We start from the raw sequence: 20,252 nt of genomic DNA on the forward strand, positions 1-20,252 counted from the left end.
TTGTTCAGAATTTGATAGGGACTATACCACTGCTGTACTAGCATTTTTTTTAAATAACAAGGCACTTCAATAAAAATCTTAATTCTGCGGAAAAAAACCCCAATGAGATTTAAACAATGTTTTCTCAGGGCTATAGGATTTAAATATAAATAGGAAGTGCAGAGGCCCTTGCTTTGAATGACTTCAGCTCATCTGTGCCCACAGGACATCACTAGTTTCTCACACTGCTCTGGTTTGATCTTGGTCCATTCTTCTTCAGTCTCTTCCACAGTTCGGTAACTGTAGTGGGTTTCTTAGCCATTATTTGTTGCTAAGGTTTTCCCAGAGATTCTCTATGGGGTTTAGATCTGGACTCTGGGCTGGTCATTTCATTGTTTCAATAGTCTGAGCTTTAAGGAACTGCGCAACCCTTCTTGCAGTCACAGGGGGAATTGTCTTGCATGAAAATTGCAGCTGGAGACAATTACTGTGAAGGTTTTGCATGTTGCCAAATGAGGTTAACACATTACAGTAATCTTACCTTAATGAAATGTCTCACTGAGACTGATCTGATAAGCCGCAGTACAAACCGACTACACCTGCTACACATTTACACGCCATTCAGGTCGGGACTGACACAGCTGGTAATAGTAGACCGTTTTGTCGTTCCAAGAAGAGTTTTAGTTTGTCGCAGTCATAACAGGACCAACCTTTTCTTTTGAGATCATGGGATCTTCAAAGGCTAGGTGACTCTTTCCTCAGGCTGAGACTAAGTTCCACATACTGTATGTCTAACAGGGGAGCTGGGGAAAAAAAAAAGTCACAAGGGAAATACTAACATTCTCCTTGCCAGTATAATAAATCAATACATCCCTACAGAGAAGGAAAGACAATTGTTTTGTCACTTGAACCCAGAAAGACTTGCAGATCAAGTTATCTGATGAAATAAACCCTTGCACGGGCCTGATAACAACTGACTACTGTTGACAGTTGCATTAACCATAGACTGTTGCTGCAGTGACATCTGGGGGTGAAAAAGAGAAACTGCATCGTTGTACTTCTGAATGACACTTAAAAAAGGAGCCATCAGTCTTAAATAGGAGTACAAAATTGTAATTAGATTATCTTTTTTCATGCTGTATCCCAAAACTTTCAGGAAGAGGAGGGAGTTAAGAAGCTTATTATTAATGTTCATTTTGAGTCACAAAATCGTCCAGTTTAAAAACACACAAAAATAGAGACACATTCCAGTTAAATCTGATCTTCACTTCTGACCGAAACATAGCGGGCAGTCGCAGCAGCAAACAAAAACATACAAACAACGAATCTATTTTCAATTCTTTAATGTAAGAAAATAGTCAAATAAACCAAATTATGTCCAGTGGCAACCATCTTGGTAAATGAATATAGTTTGGAACGGTTCACAAAATAACATCTCTGGCCATTTAGATAGATTATACCAAAGAATAAAATAACCATAAAATCTTAAATATGTGACAGGGATTAAAAAACCCTACATTTCAATCATTCTTCCTATGTACGTTTATTTAACCAACACATGCCAGAAGTGTTGGCAGGATGCCCTCTGATATGAAAATGATAAAAGGGGCAAAGAAGTGTACAAATTATTTGATTTGCTGCCATGTCCTTTTTGCATCATGAATCTTAATTTTGCAAAATAAAAAAGGGAAAGAAAAACATGGTTAGTACTGAAAGCATGTGCATCTGACTTCAACTTAAATATTCAGGACAAAAGAAAACAAGACTGGCACTTACACACTGCGAGTAATCAAATACATTCAGATGACAGCACCACATGCAAAGTTGTGGTATAACAATCGAACAGGTACGTATGCAGAAATTCATATCAGTCCATTTATTTCCAAATGTTGATGACATGGTTGACTATGTATGTTGCATGAGTGAAATTCATATTTTTGAAAAGAGCCGTAATCCCTGCAATTCATGCTCGTTAACCCTAAAAAGAAATCTTCTACTAAGGTTCGGAATGACTTTGTATATTGACTGCTCATAACTATAATCAAGACATCTGAACAGCCTGACCATCCATAAGATGACTACTGACATCAAACATCACTGTACCATTTGTTAAAAAAAACAACAACTTACAACTTATATTTTCATGCTTTTACAGTGTTTTAATGGTCTCTCGTGTTGAACATTTTGTGACAGAAAACAGGGTCAATTAAACCTATTAGTAATCTGTTGTGTATGTTCAAAAATGCCCACCAGCCAAATACACATTTGTTTTCTCTCCTAAATCTTTAAAGGTGATTTGATGATATACATTAGATCAGTTCTTTGTTCACGAGCAGCATCAGTAGCCGCTCAGTGTTACACATGATGAGGAGACAGACGTGCTTCTTCCTGTTCCCGCTGCGGTCTGCAGGCTTTACGGTTTTGTGCTGCAGTAGCCTTTTACTGCAAAAAAACACAAGTTACCACAATTCGTTTTTGTCTTGAAGTGATTTAAGACTTAACTGTGGCCTGAAAAAAATATATTTAGAATCAGGAATGAAGATTGTTTATATTTTATATCATTAGTTTGGATAACTGGTTTAAAATCAATTGTTTTGACTTCAATTTAGTATTATAGAATGTAAACAATAATCCAAAATCAATTTTTTCAATGATATAAATTATACGTTGTTGCAAAACCAGACCCCAGGAGGTTCAGATTATTTTTGCTTTACTGTACCATCCTAAAGTATCCTTAAAACGATGGTATCCCTAAAGGCATTGCGACCGTCATCTATTGCACGCTCCCCTCCAAGAACATCAAATACTGGGCTCAGGTGGTGGAGAGATGAATGACGCAGATGAGGAAAAAGACAAAAGAGAGAGAAGAGCAATGATAGGGAGAAATGTGGAGAGAGGAAAGGTAGAATAGAAGTTGGTTTTGTGAATTCATCCTTGCTTCTTTATGAACATGTCACAGTCTGTAACAGAACATCCAAAAAGCAGCCGAGAGGAACTGATTCTTGGATTGAGCTGCAAGTGCTTCTCCAAACATTAACGGAAGTTCTCTATCTTTCTTGCACAAGGGTTGAAAAAAAAAATTCCCAAATAATCCCCTCCTTTTATAAGAGACACTAAATAAAACAAATGCCACAAATACTGAGACGGCTTTTCTAACAGGCCTCAGCTTCACTTCAAGAGAGAAGGTTCAAGAAGTAAAAAAAAAAAAAAAGGAAAAGGAGTAGTACTTTTTTACACCACACAGTGGGACAGTTTGCCTGCAAGGACCCCCCATAGTTCTGAGGTCTCTGGCACAGCCTTCTTTCTCTCCATTAGCAGTGTAAGTGTGTTATCACTGTTTCCATACTCTCGCACTGCGAGAAGTCCAACGATGAGAGTTTGATTAAGAGAAGCAGTGTCTGCGATTCCCAAAATCGTCTGTCCCAGGGTCAAAAGTGAAACAATGAGGTCACTGAAGCTCCACTGTGGTCCCGTCTTCAAACCACCAACAGCTAAACTTTACGACTACGTGGCCACCTGTAATCATGTTTATAAAGTAAAAATGAAAACTTAAGGCCGCACCCGGGGTGTCTCATGTCATTACGCGAGTAACCATGACAACACCACTGTTCAGGCGAGATAAGTAGGGAGTCGGGACCAGACGGTTAAATGGCGTGCTGCATGTAATAATAACCCTTTGAACACAGGCTCATTTTGAAGAGTCGTGTACAGTGTGAAAAACCTTTTATCTGCACTTCTTTGAACTCCCATTAGCTTCTGGATTCTTCGAAGGTCACGAAGGGGCCGTAGCGCTGAAAGTGACAGTGGTGATGGTTGAAGCGGACTATAGCTTCATGATGCTGAAGTCCTTGGACAGACTCTGCAGGTAAGCATCATGAATAGCACTGAGGAAGTCTGGGTCATTCTAGATGAGGAGGAAGTAAACGAGAGAGTGTGTCAGTGTTTACTGTGATTCAAACTTTTCACATAAACAAACATAACAAAATGTAAAACTGTTTATTCGTCTAAAGTGAAACAAAATGAAAACATGATGATTGTTTTCTTTGGAACCGCTTCTTCGGCAGGAAGGAGTTCTGATAAAAACTGTAGATGGTGAGGTCTAGATTACCCTGGTTAACATGGGAAACAAGTGGCTATTGCATTATTTAAACGTCATCTTTCAATAATCTGAGCGCTTTCAGGGCTGCAGCAGAGGTTAGTACTTTCTGAAAGTACAGGAACCTTCAAGGTGGGGTTTGCAGAGATGGCTGTTGCTGACTGGTCAAACACACACTTCAACTCTGTACCGCTTCATTCATAAACCAAGGAATGTACGCCTGCGACCAGCAGCAGCCCTCATTCCGTCATGTTGCTTATTCATATGTCAGCGAACTAATTTGCCTTATTTTCAGGACCAGCAGGAACTATATTTAGTCCCCGATTCCTCTTTTTGAAAGGCAGCGTCTTGGTCCCCTGAGAAAGTTCTACACCCTAAAATTAGACAAAAATTAAATATTTGCTAGCGTTTCTTGTTTTGGGAATTTGAGTGAACAGACCTTTTAACTTTACACTAGTCTTTTCATTTTTAAATTGTTGTGGTATGGTAATGGATAACAGCTTTAACTTTTCCACTCCAACGTGCCAACACGTATTTTTACGCTAGTACCTTAATGAGATGTATCAGAGTATCCTGTAGCTGTGTTTTGCTGCAGGCTGCTTGTGGGGGCTCCAAAGCTCCTACAGAGTTGGAGGAGGGCTCGGAGGGGGAAGGAGGGACAACTGATGCTGCTGCTGTTGGCATATTGATTGACTGCTGGAAGGCGCTGGGCGAAAGAAGCACAGAAATCGCAGGCCCTGGGACAGTAAGACCTGGACTCATGGGGACAGCCTGAGAATAGAGAAGAAAAGACATTGAGGGGCAGAAGGAGAATAAATGACACATGAACAAAGAATGATGCTGGATTATTATCTAATTTGTCATGGTATAAAAAGTACATGTGACAAACAAGACATGTTTGAAGGAAATATCAGCAAACAGACCCACAAAAACAGCTGCTACGAACTTACAGGCATTGGTTTCATCAGTTTTGGAGGCTGAGAGAAAACATCCATCTCCTTGCCGTGCTGGAGAAGTGGTTTCCCCATGGGCTCTTGGAAGCTGTGGGGTGGGAACAGCGTGCTTGGCATGAAGTTGGGTGCAAGGATGGGTTTGTGGATGTCCGAATTCACCGATGGCACTGCTGCTTTGAGGGTGTTGAGTATTTCCTGTCCCAAATAGGCCGTAGGAGCTGCTGATGGTGCTGCGGGACCAGGGGGAGCGGCGTGAGGCTCTGAGCCAGCTGAAAGGACCATGAGAGGGGAGACTGAGCACCGCGGTTGGGGGTCTGACCGAGGGACAACTGACTGGAAAACAGGGCTGGGTTGTAGTGCGTACGGAGCTGGGAGCAGACCAGGGAGTTGGTGCCGCTGACTCGACCCAGGGTCTTGGGCTATGAGATGGGGAGGAAAGAGTTGGTTTTGGTGGGGTGGAGTGGGATAAGACTGGTTCTGGAGGTAAGCAGTGGAGGGGTCACTGGAAGCAGTGGTGGTGTTCTGTGTGGGCATGAGGGGTAGAGAGGGGTCCTTAGGGAGGGACGAGCCAAAGAGTTCCTCAACTGTGATCTGCTTCACCATTGTATGAGAGCTCTAGAGGGTTAAAAGAACAAAACATACAAATCAGTGCTGAAACTAATTTGATGGACAGAATATCAATCATCAGCAATATGTGAGGATTTTTCTCCCTTTTATATAACTGTATAAAAACGAACACAGCCGGCTATATAAGGATGCCATATTTTGCATATTGAAGCAACTTTATGTAACTATTTCACCTTAAATTAACTGCTAAATGCTACATGACCTTGTAATGGGGAGCATGGTGGCTTTGCCATTCTCACCCAAACGCCTGTTCTTGCACTTTGCAACTTTGTGAAAAGTGCAGCACAACCACCGATTTTTAATGAAACTGTAGCATTTTTATTGAGATGCTGGTGGGTAGCAATGCTTGTGTCGAACCACAACCTGAGCTTGGTGAGCAGGCAACAAAACTGCGTTCAGTAGCCGCTACAGACATCATAATAGAAGTGACCAAAGAGGTCAATGATGGAGGAAGCTAAGAATTGAGAAGTAGAAAGTGACAGTGCTAGAAGATATTGAACAAGCTTAAGTTTAGTCATTATTGAGAGCTTCACGAAATAAAGGCTGCAGAGCAGGGTAAGCAAAGAAAAATTAGCTGGCTTGCTATGTCTTGTCTTGCACTTGCTTGATGTTTAGCTGTGTAAGCAAAGCTGTCGACTCGCTAGTTTCTGATCATGAGTAATGTAATCCTGCACATGTACAGCTGTCCATATTTACAACAGTGTTCTATACAGTAAGTTAACTGCACTCTGAAACGGGCGCCAAATTGCAAAAACAAACAATGTTACGTATTGTTGCTTTAAAGGGATATTTAACCCAATTTGAATCCAGATCTGTGTCATGGCAACATTGGCATTATGTTCAGATAAACGGTGTTTGGCCTGTGGTAAAAAATCCCCAAAGAAAGGAGCATCGGAAATCTGCTGAACACCGTTTATCTGAACCCTATGCCAACATTACCAGGAGGCCGACCTGGATTAAACTGGGTAAAGTATCTCTTTAAAGCATGAACTGAATAATCAAAAAAAAAATCCTTTAGAGGGGGAATTATAAGGGAAACTAGTGTCTTAGGGCTAAGATGTCGACTATGATTTGTTTATTAATGACATGAAAATGAAGAGATGTTTTTGGAGTTAAACAAATCCATTTTTTTGCTAACTTTGGATTCAGGTCCAATATGGAAGCACCCATCAGAACCCAAGCAAAAGTAAGGATCAATATCAGGTGCAAAAAATTGTTAATCATTATACATTATATGTCCATAGCTGCCACCATTAAACTTTTCAGCTTACTGCAGTTTGAACACAAAGGGGCGGGGGCTAAGCTCCTTCCGGATTTAATTTCCTGGTATACATCAAGAAAATGTATTTTGCATATCATCGTACCAAAATTCTGAAAAAAATATCTTTTTCAAACTCAACTGTCAAAGAGCTGTTGAAGTCAGCTCTTCGCCTTGTATAAAACCCAGAGGTTGGATAAATGTATCTGTTTGTTCAGCAGCTTTCTATAGCCACATGCTCGACCTGATATGGGCTGACAGTGACATCCGATGCACAACATGCACCAGCTCTGTATCGTCCTCCACAGACTGTGTGTAGGAGTTGGATGACCACACTCTCAGTATGAAACCATATGAATAAATATCAAACCTTTGCATACACGTTTGTACAATTTAAGTACCTTTTCAGGTTGGGGTGTGCTGGGAGCATGCTCTGTGGTGTTGATAGTGGCTTTCACATTGGCCTCTGCAGACACATCTGTTTCACCTCCCTGCGCCTGCACAACACACACATGCGCACACACGAGGATAAATATATAGACTGCAAGCCAGGGTTGGGAACTGGGTAAGGCATAATTCAGACTTCCCCCCAAAATACTTAAACAGAAATAATCCCAGATTTAGTACCACTGTACTAAATCTCATATAAGCAAATGTGTGACTCATGAGTCTATATCTTTGAGTAAGACCATTGAAAGGGTTTCAGTCAAGCGTTTAAGAGGTATGGATGTGACTGTTCACATTTTTGTATTATGCAGTACTAAAAACATGTAAAATCATGTGTGTTTGGCCCCTCACTCTCTGGTATTCCTCCTTGGCTTTGCTGAGCAGTTCCAGGATGTCGATGGGCCGTGGTTCTGCGACACCATTGGTCCTCCCCGGCTCTGCCCTCTCTGGCGACGCTCTCTGGGCGTGGTCTGCTTCTTGTTTCACAATCCTGGGGGAGCATTAAAGCATGACATAGACTACACACCTAAGTAAAGCTAACACCTAAGGGATGAAAAAACTTTGAAGAGCTAACAGTTTACTGCGATCTGGCTACTTACTTGACCATCAGCTGCGCGATGCGTTGACAGTCCCTCTTGTCATAGAACCAAATACTGTAGATACCCACTACAAGAAAAGCAAAAATAGGATTTTTAAAAAATTATTTAACCTTTATTTATACAAGTAATCTCATCGAGAGAGACCTGATTAACATACAACAGTAAAACAACACACAGTTACATAGAAAAGGACATTCACACAAAGAGAAAACAGAACACAGTCCATAAGTGACCAAGTGTCATGGCATCTGTTTAAAACTATCTAAAGAAAAAAAGACAGACCCCCACAGACGATCTCTCCAGATTATGAAAAATGAGTTTAAAATCCTCCAGGATTTAGGAAGCACGCTGGAAAGCCTACACTTCTGCTGCAGCTTGTTCCACATTGATGGGGCAGAGTAGAGAATTCTGACCAGGGGGACAGAGAGACTTAAGAAGTCCGGGGAGCGCAGGCCACGGCAATACTGTTTATACAACATGTACTAGAAATGCACCAATCAGATACCTGGATCGGATATCGGATGAACGAGGCCGTTCCAATTGATGAGAGAATCGAGAGTACAATGGTGTGTGAGGGGTTTAAATCCACTTACGAATCTCAGAGCACCGTGATAGACGCCATTTAGGAGACGACTAGATTGAAATGAAGCATTCATTTATACTACCCTGTGCAGCAAAGCAGCATTGCATTGGACAAACACGTAGAAAAACTTAATTACCTACCAAAATAACTAATTTTGAGGTTATATATCATATTTAGACTGTGTAACAACAATAAACACAATATGACCAGAAAAAACTGAAAGATGGAAAAGTTTTCAGTCTATTAATTATTATAATAATAATAAGAAGAACAACTCCTTTGGTAAGCATGCACGGGGAAATACATTTTTTCTCTGTTATTCAGGTCACACGCACGCACACGTGCACCTCTCCAGCCACCAGTCCAAACTCCATCCATGGTCCACAAAGAGACTCAAACCGGCAACCATACGGTTCCCGGCTGAGTCACCTATGGACTGAGCTACTACCGCCCCAAGAGGCTGTTAAACGCTAGTGGTGTAATGTCATTAGCTACGTTAAAGTAAGAGACATTTTTGCTTGAAAAAATAGTATTAATGGGCTCACTAACAAAACAGTCATGACCAACACCACATTCCCCATCTGGCCAAAGGGAACTAACTACTTGTTGCACAATAAAATGCCAAAATAGACCGATTTTAGCAGTTTTTGCTGAAAAAAACAACAACCACTAGCTACTTTTTTATTTTATTTTATTTTTTACATTTTTTGTGTGTAGTGCGCGCGCGCGCGTGTGCGTGTGTGTGTGTGTGTGTGTGTGTGTGTGTGTGTGTGTGTGTGTGTGTGTGTGTGTGTGTGATGAAATACTGGCGTACTAAGGTCCCCCAAGAGGCTGAGGTAACCAAGAAACCTGAATGTTTTCCTCCCTGCAGCATCTTCTACTACCCAGAGGAATATGGAATATGGTGTAAACAGGTGTGTGTGTGTGTGTGTGTGTGTGTGCCCAAGTACACTGGTCTCTCTGAACAGCATAAACTAAGTTTGAGTACACTTGTGAACCTCAGGCAGGCACCAGGACTCAAAGAGGAGCTAGAAACCAATAACCATTAATTATCAATCAAATTATCTTTCTGAAGACTCCATCCTTCCTGTGTTGTACTCTTCAATCCAACTTCTATCTTGCTTCGTTCAGAGGGAGGAGTACTGCAACCATCTTGAAGATATTTCTCTCTCTTAAGATCAGAAACCTGGACTATACAGCACAACAACCACACCTTCACTGGAGCACAACCACAAAGACAGTAACGACATGCTGACCAGCTGAAGTCGGAGAACGACCAAAAGGATCCTCAGCCAGGAAGTTGCGTTACTAAAGATGGACTGCAAACAAATTGAGTGAGAGAACTGTACAAGAACTCAAGACCAGCCAATGGAATAAAAACCAGGGAGGACGATATCAGAGAAAACTGAACCTGCCCAGAGATCCGAATCGCCTCCAACTAAACCTGAGGAATTTTGTCAACCAGTGTTTTACAACAACTGCACATATTTCTATCAGTCTGCAACTCCACCCACCGCGAGGAATTTAAATGTTAACGACAGCATTTGGACTCATGTGAAGCTAACGGAAAAGCTGCTCTGTCCTGAATACTAACAAGAAATTAAACCATGTCTTCCATACCAGGCAGGCTGATGGGCAAACCCAGTCCAAAAGGAGAGCAGTCTACTTTGACACTGACCCTAGCAATGTTATTTTTTCTTATAAGCAAACAAATGGGAAAACAGTCCAATTCCTTATTTGTTGCCGTGATGAAACTCCTGTTCAGACTTCTGATAGATTACCTTGGTGGCAGCGCTGTCAGTTACTTTCTCAAGATCTGAGGAGTTTCGTCACCTCTTTCTTTTCACCTTACTTCCTGCCGAACTCTTTCCAGAAGACTAGAGGAGTTTAACTGCAGTGTTGGCACCTCACCGGATAACACCATCATCAAAGGCACAACTTATACATTTAAACATATATCAAGAACTAGTCTGATTTATAATCAAACCCTAATGCAGAATGACATCGACTGTGGCCAAACCGAGCTGAAACTGTTGTCGTCCGACAGGCCTGTGTGATGCCATGAGTGGAAAAACCTCCTCAGAAGAAGTTTTCTTACTTAATACAACTCCAAGACGCCAGAATGACTTCAAGCAAAAGGGAAAAGAGATGTTCCAGAGAACGCTGGGGAGTTGTTTGTTCGGCATCTTCAGAGGTACCATTATGTTCTTTTCTAATCGTTGTGTGTCTGCTACTGAATATTATAAACACAGAAATCTGTTTGCCATGGCTACAGCCACACTTCTACATTTTAGTTTAAAAACGCACAAAAATATGTATGCCTCTTGTCCATATTCCTCCCGCGTTTCTGATCCCCTAAAGTGGAGAAAATGGGATGAATGCTGCTGGTCCCGTTTTAGTTTAAAAACTCCAGGGCTACATTTTAGTCTTGATGGGCAAAAAAGAAGACCTTTGGAAAGGATGACGCAGACATCTATGCCAGTCAGTCAGCTTTCACATTGAGTCACAATTTTTGTAAATGCAATATTCCCATGTATAACGTTTTTTCCCGGTTGAAAACATTTCACCTCGTCGTCAGTCCAAACAAAGAAATCTTTGGTCTTACTTTTTTGTTCTTCCTCTTACGTATTTTCTGCATTTTCAACTTCTACATCCATGATCTTCAACCGCAGAGTAATGTCAGACAATTTGCTTCCCGTTTACACCGGCATGCACATGCCCAGTGTAAGCAAATGGACACGTGATATGTGTTTTCAGGCGTGTTAATATGGACAGAGATTATTTCTGATACAGAACTAAAAAGTTGTATAATAAAAATGCAGTAGTGTGGATGTAGCCTACGTATGTCTATGTGTATATTTCTACCATTACCTTCTCAAGAAACTGAGGAATTCACAATATTGGATTACTGATATTGAATATTAATCTCTACATCTAATTTCAGTCGACCACAGTACAGAAACATGTCTATACTGTGTATGATATATACTGTTTTAGAGCATCTATTCAACAAAGACTCACAGTTGCCATTCCTATAGAGCAGGAAGGGATCCTGCAGCTGGAACTCCAGGTCTTTGTTGATTGGCTCCACCAGGTTCTCTGTGCTCAGTCGGTTCATGATGGTGAAGCCATGGCGAGGCGAGGCAGACCTTAGATGAACAAAGATTGCAAATACTGTAAGAGAATACTCTGGCAGGACAAAACATACAACGCCCCCGATCACACTTTACAACACCTTTTGAACTATATTTACCACTTGGACATGATTGTCTTTTCTTCACGACCAAACATGAGAAAAAGTTTTGTTTGAAATATATCATCAATATAAATACATTGCTTAAAAATGTATACACATTTACGGTAACTGGTGTTTGGTTGTAGACAAATATTTTTAACCCTTCTGCAAACAATGAAGAATATAGAATAGAATAGAAATACTTTATTGATCCCAAGCCGGGAAATTGCAGAAAAAACTGAAGAAGAAGAACTGTCACCTAAAGATATTTTCATTATTGATTACTACTAATAATAATTAATTAGTTCTATGATAAACTGATGCATATTTTGTCTTAGAAAGTTAAAAACAATGGCATATGGCCATCATAAATGACCAGAGCCAAAATGTGATGTGTTAAAGAGTTCAACCAAGAAAAAAAGGAGAAATGTAAAGAGAGGCAAAAACATCTTCATACTAAAAGTCATTACCTAGTATATTATTATGATTATTATATTGTATTAATAAGATACGGTATTCCTTTATTAGTCCCACAAAGGGGAAATGTCCTTTTTATAGAAGCAAAGTGGATAGCAAACACAGGGAAATGTAAAAAATTACAATAACAGGAACACTATTTTTAAACATTTTAAATTCACACTTAGCTCAGGTGAATTCAATCTCGATGTAATAGTAATATTTTAAGGGATTTCACACTGAAGTGAACCCAGTTGGTGAATATTTTAGTGCAGCTATTGTCATTGTTTATCATTAATGTCTTGGTGCGTGTGGTCCACCGGGAGAGTGTTTTCAAAAGGCAAGAAAGCAAACAAGCAAGACGAATAACACATGTCTCTAAACGAACCGCAGTGAATGTTTGTTTACAAAGACTGCGGCCTACGCACGTGCGCACAACACGTCAAACCGCAGCGCGAAGTAAAGAAGTAAACAACCTTCACAGTGACCTGTCGTATTAAATTATTAACAACACTTTAAATGCTTACCTTGAATACACAAACAGGGTGCCCTCAATTTCGGTCTTCTCCTGAAACGGTAAGTGACGTTGTGCGTTAAAAACAACAACAACAACAACAACAACACCCGCTAAATACAAATAATAGCAAAGACTGACGTTGGCGGGGAAACATCAAGTGAATTATACTTTTATTTAAAAAGTATGTCTGTCAACATATGTGGACACGTTACACTTTGACTAATGTTAACTTATTTTGAATGTATTCTAATGTGTTATCGAGGAGCTAGCGTTAGCATGCTAGGTGAATACTTTATCCACGAAACTGTTCCGGGTCTTTCGACAAACTCACCCATTCGTTCGCTTTGGAGTTGAAGTTGTAGAGAGCCACCTGGCCGGTAACGTCCAGCAGTTTGTTTATGTACGGGTCTTGTCTCTGTAGAGCAGCTAAGCTCATCATTTGTCCAGCATTTACGGTCTCCATCTTGGATGTGATGGTTGCTCCCGCACGGACAGATTTCTGGGGACACACTCGTAACTTCCGTTGTCCCCCGGAAACCAGACTCTCAAAAAGTTTCCGAGAGATTTATTTATCCCGCAGAGATTAATCTGAACGAAATAGGTCATATCTGTCGGTCAGTCCTAATTTGTGAGAGTGCCGCTTAAAATCGAAATGTTTGTAAGCGATGATGATGGACAGCTTTATGTGATAATCCTTAGCCAGCGTGCTTTCTAAAATCAAACATTACAAATAAACAAAATAAATGCAATTAATGATTTTAAATATTCTTTGTTTGAAGAGGCAAACAATAATGGATACTAATTTGGCTAAATAATTTGCATAATCCTGCTGCTGTGTGTGTCTTTTATATAACATTGCATTAAATTAGGTTGCATTTCATTAAATCAAACCAAAACTAGCTTCACAATTTAGGGAAACAGCGCATTAATCAAGGGGACAGTTATGACGTCGAATCATGAGAGAAAGTTGAGATGAATAAGAGACACGTTACACTTTCACAATAATAAAGTGAATCAAAAATGAATCTATATATTTTTTATTTTTACCCTACCCTACAAAGCCAGTAACTACGAACTCACTAATAACCCGATTTCTGCACAATTTTGGGCCTGAAAGTTTGGATGTTAGGATTTATTTGGATAAAAACGATTAAATGGTAAACTAGTAGGACATAGTCCATCATCAATATGTCAAATATTTATTTGTTGGGACAATAAACAAATTTTAAAGACATATTTTTTAAGCTTCAATTTTTGCGTAGTTACTGCACTTAGACTTTGTAGGGCTGTATAAGCCATGGGCTTTTCTGTAGGTAAAACACGACATTATCTTCATGTTATAGCTATAAAACACCACAATGCTGCGCTGCACTTGTTTGAATCAAACTCTCAGACCCTTTGTGCAGTAAAGGTTTTACTCAGTGAACAAAATTCAAAGTGAATTCACAAGATGTTTGTCCTGACTTTAGTTTTACGCAGACCTAAACCGAGAAACTCCGAAAGAAAAAACGCACAATTCTCAGCTCGGCTATTTGGTCCAGTGGAGCTGCAGCTGCCTGACTCACCTGTCTCTGTTAAGGGAGCAGAACAGGGATTATAATCGGAGGATTACGCACTACCGTGAAACTGTTATCCTCCATACAGGCACAGGTAATCCAATCACTGGTAACCATCACAGCCCTGACAACTCATTTCCTCTCGAGTCGCCGCGGAGTGAGGGCAGAAAACGGCGCTATGAGGCCCAAGAGCAGCGCCAGGTGACAGAATGCCGTTCATTATAAGGGGAAGACCCCTGAGGGGTAAGTCCAAAGACCTGGAACTTTTAAGGCTCAATGGATAGGATGAGGGCCTGGTGTTTATCCTGCTATCAAGAAATTAACCTGCAGGGGAAAGTCAGAATCATTTCCAGTGACTGTAACTACTTCTCCACTGATCTGAATGGTTTATTTTGCAGCATAATGAGACACAGGTTGTGTCTGGATGTAAAGCGCTGAGCGGAAAACAGGGACATCATGCAGGATGAACACATGTTGATGTTTTTAGTCCTATACGGCCTCATTTTCACAAGCTGTCGGAGACGATGCCTCAATTTATGGGCGTCTTTGTGTTTATGTCACATGCTGCTTAATACAAACATTATTAAAGGCAAAATACGATTTATGGAACTAGGCCTAAGCCTATATGTCTAATTATCAACAGACTGATTTCTTGTTAGCTTTGCTGGTTTGTTGTCATCTCCTTGGATTTCTTGTCTCCACTCACATCAAATCCCATTTATTCATGAGAGTTATTTTGATGTTTAGTGTTGTCGACTCAATCCTTGGGTTGAGATAATACGCGCTTTTCGCGTTTAGTGGGCAGCAACAGGTGCATATCCAGTCTGGATGTGATTCCTGCAGCCTGCACTGTAGGCTGTCACTGCTCTAACTCTTATCCGTCCATCCCCACACTCCAGAATAATTGACAGCAGTGGATTGACTGCCGCTGTCAGCGCGTCCCCACAGATCCGCCGTGAATCTGCAAGCGGGCACCCGGATGTGGCGAAAATGTTTGGCGCTCCTCTGTCAGGGTTTGCGCTCGGAAAACATTTTATAATTCAGGTTAACGGCTCGGTACAGAATCGCTCATCGACACCTTTGGATGTTTTTCTTCCAACGATGAGTTGGATTTAAAACGGATCTTTTCAATGTGGATACGAGGATGCAAGAAGCAGATGAACAGTCTGAAGGTAAAAACCGTGCGTGGAGCGCAGGAGGAGAGTTGGAGCGCTGCGAGAGAGGAGAGGGGGCGCAGCGCTCGTTTGGTTTATTCTCTGGATGCATGTTTGTTCTGTGTGCATTTATGCTCTGAGTCGTATCTCCGTCCAGGATTTATCCCCAATTTATGTTATTCCACAGACTGAGCTCACATTATAAGCGCTTATTCTAGGCTGTGTTATTATGATCAGCACCCGTCAAAAATGAATTCCGAAAAATGGTTGAATATGTTTGGTCAAGTATTTTGGTCAAGTGGTCGTTTTTGTAATCACGAGAAAGCTTTGGGAGGATGTTTTGGACTTAACCGATAGACCCTAAATCAACTTTTCAAGTTGTCTAAATCCCGTTAGTTTTCACTGTTTAGAAGTGTGGAGAATCCACTGTTGTTATCCACCAGTGTGACAGATGTGCGATGTCCAGCAGCAGTGCTGGGATTATTCTTGTTATATCCCAGACATGTCAGAGGGGCTGTGATCCTCATTAAATAGCAGGCTGCACTTGCTATTCTGCACCTGTTATTGTATGTCGTGGATTGAGGGCAGGCTGTCCCGTAGTTATTATCCTTCATATTTAGATTAGACATTTTAGATTTGTGTTGAAATATCTTTCCTAAATTATACAGTAAAAATGCACAAATCACTTGAATTCATGCAACAGATAATGACAACTCAAATCTCTGCTTTGCTTTGGTGTCCTGGCCATTTATATAAACCCTTTCTGCCAGTTGTTCACCAGGGACTTCATTCACCCTTTACTCAGTCTTAAGAGAGTTATAGTGCTTTTACATTTCTGATGAATGATCACTGTTTTGTATTTGCTCATCTCGGTGTGAGAGCTGTTTTAGTTGCATGACATGAAATGTTGGTTAACTGCTGTGACAGTAGTCTCTAATGTGATTCTGCTGTCGAGCTGCAGGGAACCAAAGTGACTGTGTCAAGGGCACTGTCTTTTTCACTCGTGGTTTGCATCGATTTTAATGACTCTCTGTCTCTCTCATTAATGCAGGCTGTCCATGCTCTCTCTCTCTCTCTCATCCACACTCTTTTAGACAATCCCTCTTATTCCTCTTACGTTTCTGCCTATCTTTTACATCTTTTCTTTCAAATGCAAGTTCGGCTTGTAGCACATTCAAGTTGTACAAGACAGTACATGAGTGTGACATTACATGGCTTGTATCTGCATGAATAAAAAACAAGCATCTCGAATCCTCTAATTGGGGCTCTTTTTCAGCTCACAGAAATTGAAAACATGCTATTTTAAATTGAAATTCACACAAGCCCCTTAACTCAAGTGAACACTCTGTATAGAGAAAGTCAGACTCATCAGTGTTTGATTCTCTTTCCTCTTTCTTGCAAACAAAGCACCAGCTGCAGAGCTTTTATGCTCATGTGTTACCTAATATTACTTAGGCTGTCAGAATCAGAAATACTTTATTGATCCCCAAGGCAAAATTATATGAAGAAGTGATTTAGGCTTTTGATATTGAACTTTATATTTCCTTGTTGTTGTTAAAGCTGCTATGTGTGGAATTTAGGGACCTCAGTAGTTGCTGAATCATTTCCTCGAGCCAAGACAAGTGATTCAAAAACCTGTGACATCATCCCAATTTAAAGTGAGCAGAGCGGGAACTTAGTGAGAACCCAGTGGGAAAAACAATCAAAACAATAACTACAATACATATCACGGAAGTAAACCCGGAAGGCTAGCAACTTGATAACTGAATAGGCGCCATTTCTGGATCCGGTTTCCAGTTCTAATAATACATCCATGGAAAAATGCTATAACTGGCTAGCTAGTTTCTGTGATGACCTACCAATAGAAATATGAAATAATTGAATCCAACTATTCTCAATTCCAGCAGTTCACAGTTCTTTGCAATGGTACACAGAGAAATGGCCCCCGCTCTGACCATCCTGCTAGGTTGTTTTCAATTCTACCCTCATTCTATTTCTGTGGTAATAACCAATTTGTCTCTGTCTCCCATGTTCTCCCTCCAGGGGCACAGTATGCCAGCAACAAAAGCACCACTCTCTCCGTTGACACCTCAGCTCTCTGGTCAGAAAGCCGCGCCCATCTGCACCAGGTCCATCCACCTGAGCCCCTGCATGCCCCGCCCAGCACTGGCAAGCCCGTCGGTTCCTCTTGTGGCCTCCTCGGGGACAACAGTGGCATTCAGGACCCTGGTGGCACTGGTTCCGGTGTCAGCCCGGTCTTCGCTTGGCATGCTGCTATTAGCGCCGCTCGCCAAGCGCAGGATGATGTTGCAAAGCCTGACATGAGTTCAGGGCCCTCAGTTTGCACCACTAGACCAGCTCCTGTGGGTTCACTGGCACAGAGGAAGAGGCAGCAGTACGCCAAAAGCAAAAAGCAGGGAGGATCTACCAACAGCAGGCCACCCAGAGCTCTGTTCTGCCTCACACTCAACAACCCGATCCGCAGGGCTTGCATCAGCCTGGTGGAGTGGAAGTATCTTTTAGCCCTGAGACAGAGGCTGTGGTTGAATGGTTGGATGGCAGACGTTTTGGGGTCGGCATTGGTTACGATTGTTTTATGGAATGATTGCTTCATAGCTTATTAGGTGGTTGGAGAGGTGAAAGGATGGATGTAGCCTATAATTGAAAAAACAATACCCCTGTCATCAACTTATTCAAGTTAAATGTATGAAACCCTGCTATGTCCAAGTATTCACAATCTTCCAAAAATCTTATACCATTATCTCTATATATTAATATCAATCTTTGAGATGTATTCCTTAACAATTTCTTTTTCCAGACCATTTGATATCTTTATACTGCTGTCTATTTTTGCCAACTGTGTGGCCTTAGCCATCTACATCCCCTTCCCTGGAGATGACTCAAACTCTACCAACCAAGAACTGGTGAGTAGCGCTGGAAAATACAGAAGCATGATTAAGACATATAATAGATAAACTGGGGTCTGCTGTATTGTACATCCCTCATTGCACACTACTGCCACATACAGGTATATATCACTGGGCATTGCACTGCGCATGACAGCAGGTTATACAGAGTTATGGTACAGATCAGCATGCTAAAGAGATTTCAAGGGTTTGGTTAGGGCTCAGAACTTACTGAAAGCACGTGTTGAGCCAGATCTTAAAAAGCACACATTGTGTTTATGTTTTGGAGCTTTTCATAACCTGAAATATCTTTATTTCATCCCATCTGTATAGATTAACCCTAGCTGTTTCAAGTCATGCAGATAGTTTCAGCTTTTTCACACCTACACTGTGCTGCTCACTGCTCACGCTACTATTTGTCATCAACCAGATGACACACAAAGACACTATAGACACAACACCTTTGCATGAGTGCGATTGGCTTGACGCGTTGGTTGCGTCAGAGGGCTTTCCCAGCAATATTTGGATGGATGTTTCGGGTTTCATTGTTTTGTTGATACACACAGTTATCTGTACACACACCAGCGGGTCAGCCCTCTGTGTGTCACGGCAGCTCCTCATGGTGCGAGAGCAGAACTGAGGTGAAAAGACAGAGAGGCAGTGAGAGATGAAGACCTGCTTGTTTTGGTGCCTCCACAAGTACAGTGTGATCTGAGAGCATCAAACAATTAGCTAAATAATTACCACTGAGCACAATATAATGTAGGATCCAACTCAGATTTGATTCGATTTGATAATTTTTCTAAGCAACCTATGCATGTATGATACTGTGCTCTGACCAGATGTTAGCGGATACATTCACACATATCTGAAGCAGATTATTCAACATTTGTAGTGTTTTGCTTTTGTTGCGTGGAAACCTTGTATGTCCACGTTATTTAAATCATCAAATGAGGATTGACAAAGTTCCACCAAACTCTACTCAGAGGCCCCTTTTCACAGCAGACTCAAATATCCCAAATCACAACAGTAGGAAGCCAGCATGCAGAATACCAGAACCCTGAAACTGTATTAGATAAATGGAATTAAGCCACCATTCATTTTATAATTTACACCTTGGTTGGACAGGTGTTTATACTTGTTTCACTTAATTAGACCCTTTTCCAGGTCTCTATTGGCGTGTACTGACTTTGGTCGATTGACATCGCACAACAATGTTCTGTTACGATCGTCGCACCTGTTTGGATGACACGACTCACTCATGTTATTAGAGTTTACATAACTCCCAGCATAACTCTGACACATTTGAAGAGGTCTAATCAACCAGGATAACTGCAAACACCTGTGTAATTGTGCTGCAATAATGCAATATTGGCAGAACAGGAAAGCCTCACATTGTGGTATTATCAGTCTAGAGTAGTTTAGCTTTTAAGTCAAACCATATAAACAGCTAAACGCCTATTTGTCACGTATTCGTAGAGGTTTAAGTGAAACAAGATACAAACAAATGTTGTGTAGCTTCTTTCTTAATTATATAAGACTAAGTTAGAGTTGCAATTGGATTCTATGTCAGTGTAATTGCTAGAAAGGTTGACTATTTTACACTCTCAATAGGGTCAGAATTTCACAATATATGCAGCTAAGGAATAAAAGAGGTGGCTGGCTTTTGCTTCTTGGCTGCTCGCAATTAAGGTCAGAACAATATGACATGAACGTAGCAACGTTGATTTCCTTTAACCATGAGCACCATAACTTTAATCCCAAAAGCTGTCTTCGATTTCTGACTAGAGCTAGATTTTGTAGTCAGCACCAAAAAGACAGAACAAATAAATTCAGAATAAATGACCAAAAGGCAAATTTTTACATTACACCCAGAATTAAGATAA

At 40.9% G+C, this 20,252-nt stretch overlaps 2 protein-coding genes across 3 annotated transcripts in view; one reads left to right on the top strand and one right to left on the bottom strand.

The window, feature by feature from the left end:
- Positions 1-1,486: 1,486 nt before the first annotated feature.
- dcp1a (decapping mRNA 1A) lies at positions 1,487-13,215 on the bottom strand. Of its 2 annotated transcripts, XR_014593365.1 has the most exons (10): positions 13,082-13,215; positions 12,761-12,801; positions 11,564-11,691; positions 7,960-8,026; positions 7,712-7,850; positions 7,315-7,410; positions 5,026-5,643; positions 4,625-4,846; positions 3,701-3,883; positions 1,487-2,421 (listed from the first exon to the last, which is right to left on the bottom strand). XR_014593365.1 is itself a non-coding variant. In XM_083920732.1 (9 exons), the coding sequence occupies exons 1-9, from the start codon at positions 13,211-13,213 to the stop codon at positions 3,803-3,805; spliced, it is 1,524 nt and encodes a 507-aa protein (XP_083776858.1). In that variant the 5' UTR covers positions 13,214-13,215; the 3' UTR covers positions 3,203-3,802. The 2 variants fall into 2 exon arrangements, 1 of the variants encoding a protein (XP_083776858.1); XM_083920732.1 differs by lacking the exon at positions 1,487-2,421 and having other exon boundaries at positions 3,203-3,883.
- Positions 13,216-15,450: 2,235 nt separating this feature from the next.
- The window catches only part of cacna1db (calcium channel, voltage-dependent, L type, alpha 1D subunit, b), a gene marked incomplete at both ends in the record, with an annotated part of 80,445 nt that continues 75,643 nt past the window's right edge, over positions 15,451-20,252 (top strand). The window contains 3 exons of the mRNA XM_083920788.1: positions 15,451-15,478; positions 17,504-17,972; positions 18,279-18,384. Of these exons, the coding sequence (XP_083776914.1) occupies positions 15,451-15,478; positions 17,504-17,972; positions 18,279-18,384 (603 nt within the window). The remainder of the gene's footprint in view (positions 15,479-17,503; positions 17,973-18,278; positions 18,385-20,252) is intronic.

This window comes from Echiichthys vipera (assembly GCF_963691815.1).
Source record: "Echiichthys vipera genome assembly, chromosome: 9".
NCBI lineage: Eukaryota > Metazoa > Chordata > Actinopteri > Perciformes > Trachinidae > Echiichthys > Echiichthys vipera.